Below are 15,997 nucleotides of genomic sequence, written 5' to 3'. Positions count from 1 at the left end.
CTTAAATTATATGATAGTGCCAGCCGCAACCAACTCTTCCGGCAGCTTGTTCCATATACCCACCACCCTCTGTGTGTAAAAAAAAAAGTTACCCCTCAGGTTCCTGTTAAATCTTTCCCTCCTCACCTTAAACTGATGTCCTCTGGTTCTCGATTCCCCTACTCTGGGCAAAAAGTATCTGTGCATTAACACAAATGTTCTGCACAAATCTGTGCTGTAACAACTGTTTGTAATAATTTGGATGAAAATGAAGGTGATTTGATGATGAAGAACGTATGAAGGTGGCTTGCAGTTTACACTAAAATTGGATTGTGGATTGCGAGGAAGGTTGTCAGGATGATATAGATCAGTTTGAAAGTTGGATGGAGAAACAGCAAAACGAGCAATAAAGTAGCTGCTGATAGCTATAAATGAGCAGGTCAGCCAGCATCTGTGAAGGGAAATTCAGTGAATATTTTACGTTGAGACCCTTCATCTGGATGAGTGTGAGATGGTGTATTTTGGAAGGTCAAATGCAATAGGTAATGTACAATAAATGGCAGGCCCCTTAGGGCCACTAGTCTGGGCTGAAAGATTCTAAAAGACTCTGGGGTGCAAGTCCATAGCTCCATGAAAGTGTCAACACAAGTGCACACATCGGTAAAGAAAGTGTACAAAATGCTTGCCTTCAGTGGTTGGGGAATTGAGTATTAAAGTTGGGAAGACATATTGCTGTTATAAAAACATTGGTTGGACCACATTAGGAATATTGTTTGCAGTGCTGGTCACACCTAATTTATAATATTTTTCCTGTCACCTTAAATCAGTGCCCTCTGTTACCAACCTTTCCACACCTGTGAACTTTTTCCCTTTTTAAATCCTTGATGATAAAACATTTGCAATTAAACATTATACATTTAAGGAGATGGATAAGTTGGTAAGATATAATAAAATGAAATGTAAGATTGTTACTCACATAGATGGCAAACTAATAATAATGTATTATTTTAATTATTGCATGAGGCCATTGCTTCATTAGTGCCGGCCACATGGAGTTAGGGTAAAGGAGAAAGGCAAATCATGAATTATTATGGCAAGAAAATGCTGGCATTTTTTTCCTTCTACTCTTGTTGAAGGAGCATGATGTTATGTCAACTGGGCCTGAAACCCATGGCGGCATAAAACTATATATTTTTTGCTTGACAAACTACTGCATGCTCTGTTTCTCAGAAGTAATCTATGCTATTTCAAGCATATTATGGTAATAGGCATCAGTAGTCCGTGTCCTATACTAATTGTTTTTCAATGAGGTTATTGCCCTGTCTTTGCATCAAGCTGGCCACAGATTTGTCAGGGACGTTTCTTCAAAATAACATTTGTATTTAAAAAAGGAAATGTGGCATTTTCTGAATTTGACACCATTCCAGTAGTTTTAAATGAAATTTAATTAGGTTTTCTTTCCTTTCCAAAATAGCTACAGATAGAGGGTGTTTGTAATTGCAAACAAAAATAAGCAGATTCTGCAACAATTAAAAAAATAAAAGAGCCTTTTGTTGTTTTATGCTACCAGAAAGACAAGATAATTTAAAGACAATAGCTCACCAGTGCATTTTCGAGGCCAATTCAGAATGGTGAATAAATCCTGGGCTTTCCAGTGATGCCTACATTGAGACAAATTAATACATAAAAGAAAGGAAAACTTTAATTTAAATCCAAAGGTTTTTTGAAGCAATAATTAATTTTTTCTTAAATGTAGAATTTACTGAGATGCCATTAGTGCTTTTTAAAACAAATGACACAAGAAAACCCTTAAAAGTCCTAAGGTTGATCACAATTATGCTTGTGGGGCTGTCACAATTACATCACAGTCTAACTCCAGTGTAGTCAGCGTGACATCAGACTTGGTACTGCAACAAGTTCACCATCTTGTTGCATCAGGACAAAGGGTCACAATGGCATCAGTTCATAAATGCCAGTTAATGAAATCTGGGCTTCTCTTTTGTTTTACACAGCTGTTATTTTTGTCAACCTCTGTTGTATACATCATAGCAACTGTGTAACACTGTAACCAACAAACCAATATGATGATCATTGTTCTAATGTGCATTCTAGCAGCATTTCTAGAATTCTGCTTTGATGGCCATCTTCAGTTGCGGTATCGTAACTATCTGCATACATTCTTTGTTATTATCTTTCTCCACAGTGGGCATATAGTGATACTACCTGATTTTAGTCTGCCGCTGGAGTACTATCTAATTCCATTCCTCATCATAGTTGGAATCTGCCTGATCCTGATTGCTATTTTTATGGTATGTATTAATTGATTCTTAAATGTATAATTATTGTTTATAAAAATGTTGTAACATTAAGATGTTCCTGTGCCTTAGTGGCACTCTGATCTTGGTGATAATGAATATTTTAACTGTATTTGCATGGGCTTATAGGCTTTTGAAAGCTTGTCAATGCAAAATAAATAATTAATAAATAAGTAAATGGGGGAGAATAACTTGGTTAATAGATATGAACCGATTTAGATATATGTAATTTTAAAGAAAATTCCTGTGATCTGTGAGAGCAGTCTGAAGTTTACTTTGTCCACAATTTAAATATATTGTCCACAAGACATAGAGTGGTACAGTATAGAAACAGGCCCTTCAGCCCAACTTGCCCACACCAGCCAATATGTCCCAGCTACACTAGTCCCACCTGCCTGCATTTGGTCCATATCCCTGCACCCTGTCCTATCTAGGTACCTGTCTTTAACAGTTCCGTAAATGTTGGGATAGTCAGTTTTATCAATATGTTCATGCATCATGAGTTCACTGGTTAGAATCCGAGTGTAAAATTGTCATTTTATTCTGAAGGTGATGTTACAGGTATAGAAGGATTATTTATTTCTGAAAACTATTTATCATTGGTCCTTTTTAAATGGAGCTAAAGGATAAGATTTAAGCAGCAAATAGACAGGTCCTGTCGAATTTTATACTTAGCCGTGTATCCGAAGAGGTTAAATTTCAGGTTTTTAAAAGCCAAATACAAGTAAGTGGAGACTTCACATCCATCAGAGTTAGCATGATCTTGGGTCCCAGACTGAAGAAAAAGAAAGACATTTGTGTAACATGTTCACTCCAAAGTCAACAAGTTGCTTTGCGTAGCCGCTGCTAGTTGAAATATAAGGAACATAGCTGCCAATTTGTACATGAAAAAGTCATATAGAAGGACAGATCTTATCTTGGACATTAAAAAAATAACCACTGACATGCATCAAACTCTGTCTACCCGAGAAGTCACTCAGAGCCTTGAATCGCTCACCTAAAAGGAGTTACTTATTTTCATCAGTCTGAAGAAGGGTTTCGGCCCGAAACGTCGCCTATTTTCCTTCGCTCCATAGATGCTGCTGCACCCGCTGAGTTTCTCCAGCAATTTTGTGTACCTACTTATTTTCCTCAGTGTTTTTGCATTGTCATGTAAACTCAAGAACTAGATATCTACAGTAAATTGGATTCTACTTTATTATTTCGCTTTTCTTTTCCAACATCTTGTTTGTATGACTACCTTGAATTTGTTTCTGGGTACCTATTTGCTTAGTCAGGATTTATACTTTTTAATATTATTAATACACAGAGTAATTAAAACCAGGAAATTATTATATTTTAAAGCCCAATAAAGGGGTTCAGCAGGGGTAGGGGTAGATTTGCTGCCTCACAGAGACACGGGTTCGATCCTGACTATGGGTGCTGTCAGTGTGGATTTTATGCGTTCTCCCTGTGATTGCGTGGATTTTCTCTGGGTGCTCCGCTTTCCTCCCACATTCCAAAGATGTACTGGTTAGTAGGTTAATTGGCCTCTGTAAATTGTCTCTAGTGTGTAGGATAGAACTCGTGTATGTGTGATCATTGGTCGGTGTGAATTCAGTGGGCCAAAGACCTGTTTCCACGTTGTATCTCTGAGCTAAACTAAATTTGCAAGGATTTAATGAATGTGTATATCTTGAATTAATCCAAAACATTATAATCATTTTTCCAGGTGTAAATATTCAGTTTATTGTATTTTTGCTATTTAATGATTTCTGCACATCTAAACATTTTCAAGATCATTCTGTTTTTTGTTTTGATAAATCTATATTGTGGAATTGTCGCAACACCTGAATTGATGCAAAACCCTGTTGAATCATTTCATACTTGTTGCATTTATACTTGTTCTCCATTGTGTTTTTGACGCAGTTTAGTTTAGAGGTACAGCGCGGAAACAGGCCCTTCGGCCCACCGATTCCACGCCGACCAGCAATCCCCGCACATTAACACTGCCCTACACACACTAGGGCCAATTTACACATACACCAAGCCAATTAACCTACAAACCTGTACGTCTTTGGAGTGTGGGAGGAAACTGAAGATCTTGGAGAAAACCCACACAGGTTAACAACTTTGGATCTTTTTTGATATGGATTTTCACCTCTAACCAATTCAATTTAAGGAATTGGAAACTAAGTTTTTACTTTTCCATGGGTTTAGTTTTTTGAGTTTGAGTTTAGTTTATTGTCACATCTACCGATGTATAGTGAAAAGCGTTTGTTGCATGCTAACCAGTCAGCAGAAAGACAATACATGATTACAATTGAGCCATCCACAATGTACAGATACATGATAAAGGGAATAATGTAAATAATGTTTAATACAAGATAAAGTCCAGTAATGTCCAATCATAGATGGTTCGAGGGTCTCCAATGAGGCAGACAGTGGCTCTGGACTACTCTTGAGTTGTTGGCACGATGGTTCAGTTGCCTGATAACAACTGGGAAGAAACTGTTCCTGAAACTGAAGGTGTGCGTTTTTATGCTTCAATACCTCTTGCCTGATGGGTGAGGGGAGAAGAGGGGTGTACTTATTACGGCGTGCGCCTCGTCCATGATTATACTGGTGGCCTTGCTGAGGCAGCATGAGGTGTAAATGGATTTAATGGAAGGGAGATAGACACAAAAAGCTGGAATAACTTAGCGGGTCAGGTAGCATCCGTGGAGAAATGGACTAGGTGATATTTCGGGTCGAGACCCTTCTTAAGACTGAGTCAGGAGAAAGGGAAAGGAGAAATACAGAAGGTACATAGGACAAATGAAGTAAAGATATACAAAAAGCAATGAGGTGTTTGGTTTGTGTGATCGTCTGGGCTGCGTCCACAATTCTCTGCAATTTCTTGCTGTCTTGGATGGAGTTGGTCCCCGACCATGCTGCAGTGCATCCCGATAAAATGCTTTTTACAGAGCATCTGTAGAAGTTGGTGAAAGTTGTCGGGGACATGCTGAACTTCTTAAGCCTTCTGAGGAAAAAGCTTTTAAAGGGCGCTATGAGTTATTTGTTAATAAAGTGCAATCAGTGCTGCATTGCTGATCTGAGAGCATTACAGCAACACTTGGCAAAGATATCCTGGAGCGATCGGCCAATGAGGTTAAATGAGTAAAACTTAGAATTAAGAAAGGAGCAATGACATTGATGGGGTTATATTGTAGGCCTCCCAATAGTCAGTGGGAGTTAGAATATAATATAAAAGTCTTTACAAAACACTGGTTAGACTTCACTTGGCTCGATTGTAATCATGTATTGTCTTTCCACTGTCTGGATAGCACACAACAAAAGCTTTTCACTGTACCTCGGTACACATGACAATAAACAAAACTGAACAGGACTTGGAGTATTGTAAGGAGTTCTGGTTGCCTCGCTCTCAGAAGGATGTGATTGTACTGGAGAGAGTTCAGAGGAGATTCACTAAGACATCCAGGAAAGAACTGCAGATGCTGGTTTAAATCAAAGGTAGACACAAAATGCTGGAGTAACTCAGAGAGACAGGCCCCAAAATGCTGGAGTAACTCAGGACTCGACCCGAAATGTCACCCATTCCTTCTCTCCAGAGATGCTGCCTGTCCCGCTGAGTTACCCCAGCATTGTGGGTCTATCTGCACCAAGACGTCGCCGGGATTGAAAAGCTTTTCTTATGGCGTTCTCTTTCCAACCTACCTCATGAGCATATTATGTGTTCAGAGTTTAGCAGTTTTAATTTGTGAACTTTTTGGCGCAACTTGTTTTAGAAATAAGTATATTGCTACAAGAGGGCCTGTTCCCCCACACGTGGGATTGATTCATACTTTTGAGGAAGAGCAAAAAAAATGGACAATTTTGCTTTCATCCATTGACTGTGATATATTAGCCTGAGGATTATTTTATTTAGGCACTGAATGCTAAATCAGGTGTATTTTGTTCCTGCAATCTTCATTCAGAACAAGAGGGGAGGGGAGGAGGGAGGGGGGTGACGGTGAGGTCACGCGCCGCTCTTGGAACACAGCGCAGCAGGCCGCGAGGAGCAGAGCCATTGTGACGTCATCAGCGAGACCACCTCGTTTATTTTCCAAGTTATTTGAAATTTTTGAACTTTTTCATAAATAACTCGAGAAATAATGCATGAAATTTTCAGATAAGGCGATTTTTGATCATGGCATAAATCTCTATCGGAATATGTAAAAATTTCACCATTAGCGCTACGTGTTTTCGAGGAGATGTGAAACATACACACACACACACACACACACACACACACACACACACACACACACACACACACACACACACACACACACACATCCTAAACTTTCTATTTTTGGAGTAATTCTGTACTGTGCTTAATGGTAGCAGTCACCTCTGTTAGCAGTTTTTGGCTTGACATCCTAATGTAGAGGTGGAATATAACTCTCACTCACTCACGCACTACTGAGTGTAGCATTTTTGAAGATTTATTGTCCTTCGGATCCTGGCTTAATGTTTCATTCTATCATCACTTGAGGAGCCTGCAAAATGTTCTATGGAATTGGCTCATAGATAGCAACTGATTATCATGGCCAACATGTATTCATCAATATTAATAAGTACATTTGATTATTTGGATATGTATTTCCATGTTTGCAGACTCCTGTTGTGTATAGAAACAAGGAACTGCTGATGCTGGTTTACCAAGGAAAGACACACAATGCTGGAGTAATTAAATGGGTCAGGTTGTATTCCTGGAGAACACGGATAGGCGACGTTATGGGTTGAAACCATTCTTCAGATTGAAGACGGGTTTAAACCAAAAATGTCACCTATTCATGTTCTCCAAGGATGATGCTTGACCCGCTGAGTTACTCCAGAATATTGTCTTTCCTGTTGTGTATAGTTTGCCTGCCATGATTTCTGCATTCTAAAAATATTTGATTGACTATTTAGCACTTTTGCGATCCTTATTTCTGAAAAAGATCGTTAAAAGTGGCAGTTGTTCTTTGAATGTAAATGCTGCTTGAGTGTTATTCATTACTAAGATGGTATCAATTCTCTCCTGAGCAGACAAAAAGTAGATATTTATATTTGTTGTTCATTCAACGTAGAATAAACCAATATCTCAAAATCTGCTCATTGTCCATTTTCTAGATTTCAAAATTTATTCAAGATAGACACAGGGCAAGAAGAAACAGGCTGCGTAAAGATCAGCTGAAGAAACTACCAGTACACAAATTCAAAAAGGGTATGTGATTCTAGTTTTAATCTGTTTATATGATGATTTATGGAATTTGTTGCCAATTGCAGTAATTTCTACATGAAGAATGCAATAACATGAATTTGGGTTTTATTTTCACTCTTTTGAAACATTTATTGAATCTGAGGCTTTCTTTGTTAAGAAATGGGATAGTGTAGCCTGTGACCCAATGCTACTTTAAGGGCCTGTCCCACTAATCGAGTTTACCGAAGAGCTCTCCCGAGTTTAAAAAAAAATCAAACTCGTGGTAAGTTTGTAGAATGTACGTAGCGGGTACGTCGGAGCTCGGGACATCTCTTAGCGGCTCGTAACGCTAACAGCAGGTACTCGGGAAACGCGGTAAGCTCGTGAAGTTTTTTCAACATGTTGAAAAATGTCCACGAGAGCCCCGAGTGCCTGCGAGCGGCTATTATCGTAATTCTCCGAGTTCGAATCAGGGGAAACTCGGGAGAACTCTTGAATTACCTCGTACAGTGGGACAGGCCCTTAAGTGAGACATTCAACATGTCTTTGTGATACTTTGTTGCGTTAAGATGAATTATTATTTGAGAGAGGGCCCATTTCAGTCAACAGTGCGGAGTAGACCAATACACAAAAGTGCATTCAGGTAGCCATGGGATAAAACAAGTCAACATTTTGTTTCTGCCCCCGTTCTCCTCACATATCACTTGCTAGGCTTTGTCTCTCCCCCCCAACCAACATCATTTCCAACTTTCTCTCCCCCACGATTCCACGACAATTAGTCTGAGCAAGGATCCTGAGCTGAAACGTTGCAGATCCATGTCCTCCAGAGATGCTGCCTGACCCACTGTTACTCCAGCACTTTGTGTTCCACGAACATTTTGACAATTAGATAAATGTTTAAGACTGCAAGAAATGGATAATAAAGGGAAGAATCTATGACGACGAGGTTGGAAGAAGGTGTGAGGCAAATTGAGGCTCCTTATGAAGAAATAAAAATAAAAATCAAAGACTGGTCAAAGTCTTTAGACTAAAATAACGAGATGTGAGATAATGTGTGGGTATGGAGCAGCAAATAGTGAAATAAGTGGATGTAAACTATAATGCCTTGGAATGAGATGAGACTAGAACTGAAAAAAGCAAGGCAACGGAGATTAGGGCAGAATGGCATATACTGTCTTGATCACTTAATGTTATGTTTGTATTATTGTTTGTAATGTTTTACATTGTTCCTTTGTTTTCAACTCAGTACAGTGTTCTGCATTATTGAAATTGTAATTGACGTACATAATTATCTCTCTCTATTTCATCTTTAACTGTTGTGATTAATTTTTGATGAGGTGATTTCACATTATGGGCACCGAGTGTGGTCTAAACATTCAGTTTTTAAATGATACCAAATTGTATTTTAGAGTGTGAGCCTGGAAAGCTGCTTCATAATGTATGCAAGTCTTCCTGCTAGTTAGAGCAATCGTTTATTTGTTCTTGGGCAACCTCGGAGATTATGATGTCTTTGTAATTTTAATTACTAATTCTTGAAAAGTTATCAGTGCTCAAATGCTTTCATAAGGCCACAGAAAGTCATTCAATGATACTTTATATGGTCACCTGCTTTGATTTGCACACAAGCCAGTAAAATCATACAGCAGACCTCACTTAGGTAGTACACAAGTGTCTCTACGTTTTGGCGTCGACAATGTTACATAAATTCACTAAACAGTCCTATCCACTGCCTATCGCCGGATGTGGCAGTAGCCACACTCCCCCACATCCCGCACCCCCCTCCCCCCCCACCTGCCGAGTTCCCCCTTCGATCTTGGTGGCCCCATCCCACAGATTCTCCATTAACACCATATTCCAGTTATTGGAAGTTGCAGATCATCTAATTTTATAATTACCAAAAAGGCATGATTGGAAACCAAATATTTTAAAGATTGTTTGACTATTTGAAGTGCTCTGAGCATCCATTGTGACATTTGATATTAGATTTGCACTGTAAAGTAATGATTTGATACGACGTGACAACTTATTTCGAAGCTTTTTGGAAATTAATCCACTTTGCCTCTCTAGGAGTATTAGCACTGCCTATGACAGATAGTCTCAGATTGTTGCCGTCCTTCCACATTGTCTTTGCCTGTCTTCTGGTGATCATCTTGAAACAGTTTTATGTTTTGTAAATATAGTGACCAGACTCAAAATTAGGCATTTGCAGTATCTGATTATAGCATCAGCTTTTTTAGCATGCAGATTTTATTTTTTTAATAAATTTTTTACGTGCGTCAAATGTTAAATAGAGTTTTGTTTTGACTTTTTAATTAAATTTCTGCTCTTTAATCTCACACTGAATGCCAGTTTTGCTGAAAAGACTAACATTTAAAGCCCATTTCTGATTGCCTCCTTCGAAGGCAGTGATGAGCTGCCTTCATGAATCATTGCAGTCCTGATCTGTTAATTAGGAACTTTGAAGATTGTGATGTAGTGGCGATGAAGAAATGGCTAACATATATCTATTTATATAGGTGAACCTGTTTGTTGATAATGGTTTCTCATTTGTTCTGCTGTCCTGGTGATTTTTGGTGGTAAATTTGCAGGTTTGGTGAGTTATGCTTCATTTTGTATACATCGCTACCACAGATTGCGAGGGAATACAAGGGAATGTGGTGAATGGAGTGCTGCTCACATGAACATTTTATTCTGCATCGCGTCAACCTATATATTAGAGTTGTACATCCAGGCATTCAAAAAATATTCCATCACACCATCTGACTTGTGCCTTGTGGATAGTGGAAAGCACTTGAGGAAGTCAGTAGGTCACTTGCTCACTAGCTTCTGACCACTTGTAATGAAACTTTTGAAGCAATTACATTTCTGGTGACAATGGTAATACCATGGAGTGTTAAGCTGTGCTTGATTCTCTTGTTGCAGTCATTTCTTGACGTTTTATGTTTCTTGCCAATCACCAGCCCATGCTTGAATGTTGTCCAACCATTGCATGTATGTAAGGACTGCCTGATTAGCTTAAGAACTTCCAATGAAACTCAACACTGACCAGTCATCACCAAAGAACCACCTACTGACCTTATGGTTATTAAATCTGCTAAAGGCCTCGGCTTAAACTGCTGCTTTGAGAATCCCTTGCATCATTGACTTAAGGCCCCAACAATTTAGGACATATTTTCTTTATTCAGAGCAGCTTGTTCCCAGGATTCCCATTGTCTGCAGTTTTACCAGGACCTCTTGATTTTGAAGTCAGTCATGTTCATCTTTGGAATGTTGGTTCTTTTTTATACAGACTTGAATGTTAGCTGTGAATAAGAATCGAACCAAATGAATTTGGAAACCAAAGTAAGTAGCCATGACCAGGTTATTGATGGTACTGTTGATAATTAAGAGGATTAGGCCAGTAATCAACATTTGTTCTCTGTTTGTGGACTGGACATAATCTATCTGGAGATTATAATTGATTTATGTTTAAATTTGGAAGAATGGGATTTGTTGAATCGACAGACGTCTGAAAGCAATGACATTAAGGCAACATTTGATGGTGCAAGGCCCTTTGCCTTACTTGGTCAAAAGTTTCCTTGATGTCAAGAATGCTCTCTCTCCGATCAACTTGCCTCTACTACACATTCTGAATGGTCCTCACAAATTCCACATGAAGCATTAAGGACCAGTTATTAGTGAGTAAGTACAGTTTCATAGTGCAATCAACAACACTCTCAATAACTTTATTCAGAGTAGATGAGAATGGTAATTAGCTATCTTGAATTAGTCTTGCATCAAGTAACTATGATGCAGCTGTGCAAATTTCTATGTGGATACCAGTATTGTAGCTCCCCCTGAAGCACAAGTCTTCAGCACCACAGTCAAGATGTTGTCTGGTTTCATAACTAGTTGTTGTAGCCAGTGCTGTCAACCATGTGGGGGAATCTCAAACTGGCAGAAAACTGACTTTTGTTATACCTGGAATCTCTAGAGAAAGCTGAAATGCTTGGTGTTTTTGGTTGAAGATGGTTACAAGTAATTCAACTTCCTCTGCAGTACTCATGCTGGGGTCTGCCATCATTGAGAATGGGGATGTTTTGGGGTTGCCCACCACTATTTGTGATTCAGTGTGACAGGAGCACAGAGCTTTGGTCTGATCTATGGATTGTAGTGTAACTAGGGTGTGGTATGGAGCTGGGTGATGTCGTATCATTTGTAAATCTAGTCCATCGGTAAATGCTGAGTAGGTTGTAAACTATTTTTTTCATTATTCATAGTGTCCTTTTCAGGAGGGAAACAGGGCTTCATGTCTATTCCACTGAGTCTGGAGTTGCATGTAGCCCAGACTGGGTAAGGATGACAGATTTCCTTAAGTGAACATGATGGGTTTTTATGACGGCTGTTAGTTCTTTGGTGATCGTTACAGATGCTCTTTGTTGCTGCAGATTAATTCATTTAAATTCTCTGAAGTGATGGGATTGGAACTTGTTTGGACGATGCATCCTGTGCTCCAGAATACTGAATGAGTGACATAACCACCACACTTTTATTCTCAGTTTGCCGTGAGCTTACTTCCACATTTTGCTGGAACTTTAAGTGCATTATTTTTTACTTTGATATTTAAAGTATTAATATTTTAATTTATTCCATCCACTCTCCAGAATCCCTGACACCCTCACCCTAACCTTTAACCCTTAACCAGTGAAGAGATTGAAATGGCTGCTTTGTGTACGTGATAAACAAGTGATCTATACGGTGCAGGTGGCCTTTTAAGATCATTAATAATTCGGCAGTACAGGGGATAATTTTATTTTTTTCTAATTATGTTTCCTGGCTTTCTTGTCAGTCTCCTGTTATAATGATATTCGAATTCTTTGTTTGGGACTAGTTGCCTTCAAGCTTTTACATCGCTTTGCTTTTCTAAATATTAATATGATCTGGAAGCAAAGCGGTGCTCTGCTAATTAACCCTCTGCTTACACTCGTAAAGATGTCAAGTTTAGAGAATTATTTATACCTCCCCTTGAGCATAAACATTGGTAAATGTTGCGGATTAATTTCGCATCCAGAAGCAGCGGTGATTTTTGGCCATTGACTACTGAAGTTTCCATAACAAACACCTGTTTAAATCTATCATTAAACATATGCTAACATTTCCCAAAACTGCATTTTTTTAAACTTTGAGATTGCTAAACTAATTATGCACATTTGTTGGGCCCTTTTCTTAGTGTGCATCTCTTAACATGATTTGCCTGTGTGGGTAGATTGTAATTTTTAGCACTTGCTTTGTTGCACCTGTTTGAAGAGTACACTTTAGAGATAAATTGTTGGCTCATGGATCAAGGTGTGATACAGGTGTGCCCACTGGCTAAGCAAATGCCAAAGGCAGAGTGTTCGCAATCAAATCTGTGGTACCGTAGATGTTTTTGAAAGATCTGCAAACAGCAGAAGTATATTAATCCTACCAGCTGGGTGTGAAGCTTGTGTAAGAAAAATATCTATCACTGAAATAGTCAGACAAAATCTATTGCATTATTGTTTTTGATAAAGAACACAGCTCTATTTATCGTACCAGAACCATCATTTGACCTCATTCAGGCAGTCATCCAGTTTGTCCATTGTGAGAGGAGGAGGAAAGGAAGAATAAAAGAATATCTAAAATGTTCATTGTTACCATCTTGGGCAATCGGAAACTTGTCCATGACCTTGTATTCATGCATATTCTGATTTCACTTGCCTTCTATAATCTGGGATATCCACTCAGCTAAGAATTGGTCCAGCTTGGTTTAGTTTAGAGATACGGCGTGTAAACGAGCCCTTCGGCCCACCGAATATACGCCGATCATCGATCACCTATTATTCCCAATTTCGAATCCTACACACGAGGAGTGATTTACAGAAGCCAATTAACCTGCAAACCTCCACGTCTTTGGAATGTTGGAGGAAACTGGAGCATCCGGATAAAACCGACACGGTCACAGGGAAAACATGCAAACTCCACACAGACAGCATCCAAAGTCAGGATCGAACCTGGGTCACTGGCTTTGTGAGGCAGCGACTCTACCATTGTGGCGCCCTCCCTTTAGAAAGTTTGAAGTGTTAACATTCGTCTAACAAACTGACATCTAAAGCAAATTTGAGACAAATCATACACATTTTTGGGCTAGTGCAATCATGTATTATTTTCTATTCTTCCTACTAACATGAACTGTTCATCACGATCCTAGTTTTGTACTACAAACATTGCTGGGATCGTTCTTCACAAGGAAATGAGAGGCCGAAAAGATGTTATATTTGTACCTAAATTAGCTGTCAGGTTGAGCTGCTCTGAAGAGATGCTGCAGTGTTTTCTAGATGCAGTTACGTTGAGCTCCCAAGTAGACATTACTTGCTGCATTTTGAAATGCCGTCGGGAGGTGATCCTCATTGTTGTGACCTGTATTTATCCCTCGATTGACTTTTCCTACATTCTGAGACGTTTCCTACATTCTGTCAGTAAGTGCAATTCATAAAGCACTTAATTGTTACTAACGTGCTATTGGACAAATTAAGGTTGTGAAATGCACTGTTGAAGTGCAAGACTTCTGATAGCTTTATTTATTTTTGATTTTCTTAATAGAAATTGTAATTGCAGTATATTTCTCTCAGCTGCCAAATAATAATTCTCTATTAGATCAATTCTACATTCCTATTTCGTCATAAAACCATATTTGTTTGCAAATGCGCTTCTTCGTTTGTTTAAGACCGTTCAAGCCTAGCCCTGCCCTATCCAACTCCAGCTCCACAGTTGGATGAGTTAATCGGTTAATGGGTAAGTTAATTTTGCATTTAGATTTAAAAAAAACGTTTTCATGTTCAATAGCACATTTGAGCTGGCTGAGAAATGAAAAAACATGAACCTACAATGAATCCTATGTGAACTCAGGGTTTAAATATGGTGAGTGAGTGATTGATTGCTGCTGGTGTAAGATGCGACCTTGAATGCTACTGTTACTATTGCTGCCAACAAGAAGAGTCTGTGTGAATGAAATGGAGCCTGCTGCAGCTGTACTGGTTTGTAACAGTGCTGTGTTTAACCTCAATGAGATGAGCCAACTAAACTTATTATTTAGGAACATTCCTACTTGGCAAACAAAATTTGTCCAGGATGTAGGCTCAGCCAATTTTGGTCTGACTATATTGAATGGATGCATCGAGATTTCCATTGGATTGTGTGCTTTGGATAATTCTATTTGTTTAGAATAAACCTACAATCAAGCATCTACTGGTCTTGATGACAAGGAAGATTATTGTCCCCATAATGACAACTGGATTATGGGGTGAACTGCATGAATTGTACGTTTGCATTCAGCCAGGGTTAATTAAACGTTGAAAGAGTCGGGCAAAGGTTTGGGTTGATGGAACTGATTCGCCTTGTTAATATAGTAGTGCTCATTGTGCAGCATTCATTTGCAGTCACCGGCCGTTCGGTCAGGTACATGGATAAGAGAGGTTTTGAGGGAAATGGGTCAAATGCTGGCAAAAAGGGACTAGCATAGATGGGTGTCTTTGTTGATATGGACAAGGGGCCGGAGAGCGTGGGTCCATGCTATATGACTCTTTGATTCCAACTGAAAGCTTTTAGAATTAGCCAACTAGGGACAAGGCTTCTGGTTTGATCTGCAAAACGCAACAATGTTCTCTGATAGACCAACTGATGAGCAGCATGCTTGTGTCAATGCAATTGAGCTGTGCTGAATTTCAATCAGGTTCTTCCTCTAACTCTGCCATAGAATAAAATTAACATTGCAGCAGTGTCTTCCTTGTGCCAATTGATTTGGATAACAAGGAAGAGCATTCCAGACAACTGAATTATTGAAGGTTCTGGAGATTTATTATTAGGTAACATAGGTGAAAAATTGTATTCATGCACTGACATTTATCTGGGCTTAATTAGCAATCTAAAGTTATACTACATGGGGTAATTAATTTTGAGTGTCACGTCCTGTGCTTCATACCATTTATTATGAGAATATTTATTGTTTTAATCTTAAAGTCCTTAACCACAGTTTAAATAATATTTCTATGCATTTGATGGTATAGAAGAAACCTATATATTTTTTTAAATAGAGAAGATTTTAAACTTTTTGGGTGCACTCCTAAGTGCTAAATGGATTCTGAAGATCCAAAGTCATTTTGGACTATTGACTGGAAATAATCTCTTCAATATGTCATATTGTATTTTCGTATTTCCCCTCATTAGTGTCTCATTCAGATGCCCTTGATTCCCTTAGATCAGTGGTGTGGAACCTTTTGGAGCCTACATCTGCAACTGGCTTCTAGACTTACTGATTGGAAAACCTCAGCCAGATAGAATTGGTCACAACATCTCCCCCTCCCTGACCCTGGAGGGTCAACATTGGTGCCCTTACGGGTTCTGTGCTAAGTCCCGTGCTCTACTCCCTCTACATATATGATCAGGGCCAACTTAGCCTTTAAGTTCACCAACCATTCTTATCTGTCTGATCAACAACCAT

At 38.9% G+C, this 15,997-nt stretch overlaps 1 protein-coding gene across 2 annotated transcripts in view; it reads left to right on the top strand.

Moving 5' to 3' along the window:
• Positions 1-15,997, top strand: part of rnf13 (ring finger protein 13) — a 204,797-nt gene that overhangs the window by 135,669 nt on the left and 53,131 nt on the right. For both annotated transcript variants that reach the window (XM_033031856.1, XM_033031857.1), the window contains exons 7-8: positions 2,183-2,288; positions 7,431-7,524. In XM_033031856.1, the coding sequence (XP_032887747.1) occupies positions 2,183-2,288; positions 7,431-7,524 (200 nt within the window). The remainder of the gene's footprint in view (positions 1-2,182; positions 2,289-7,430; positions 7,525-15,997) is intronic.

Source organism: Amblyraja radiata, chromosome 13, assembly GCF_010909765.2.
Source record: "Amblyraja radiata isolate CabotCenter1 chromosome 13, sAmbRad1.1.pri, whole genome shotgun sequence".
Classification (NCBI taxonomy): domain Eukaryota; kingdom Metazoa; phylum Chordata; class Chondrichthyes; order Rajiformes; family Rajidae; genus Amblyraja; species Amblyraja radiata.
This window is presented reverse-complemented; position numbering and strand designations above follow the sequence as displayed.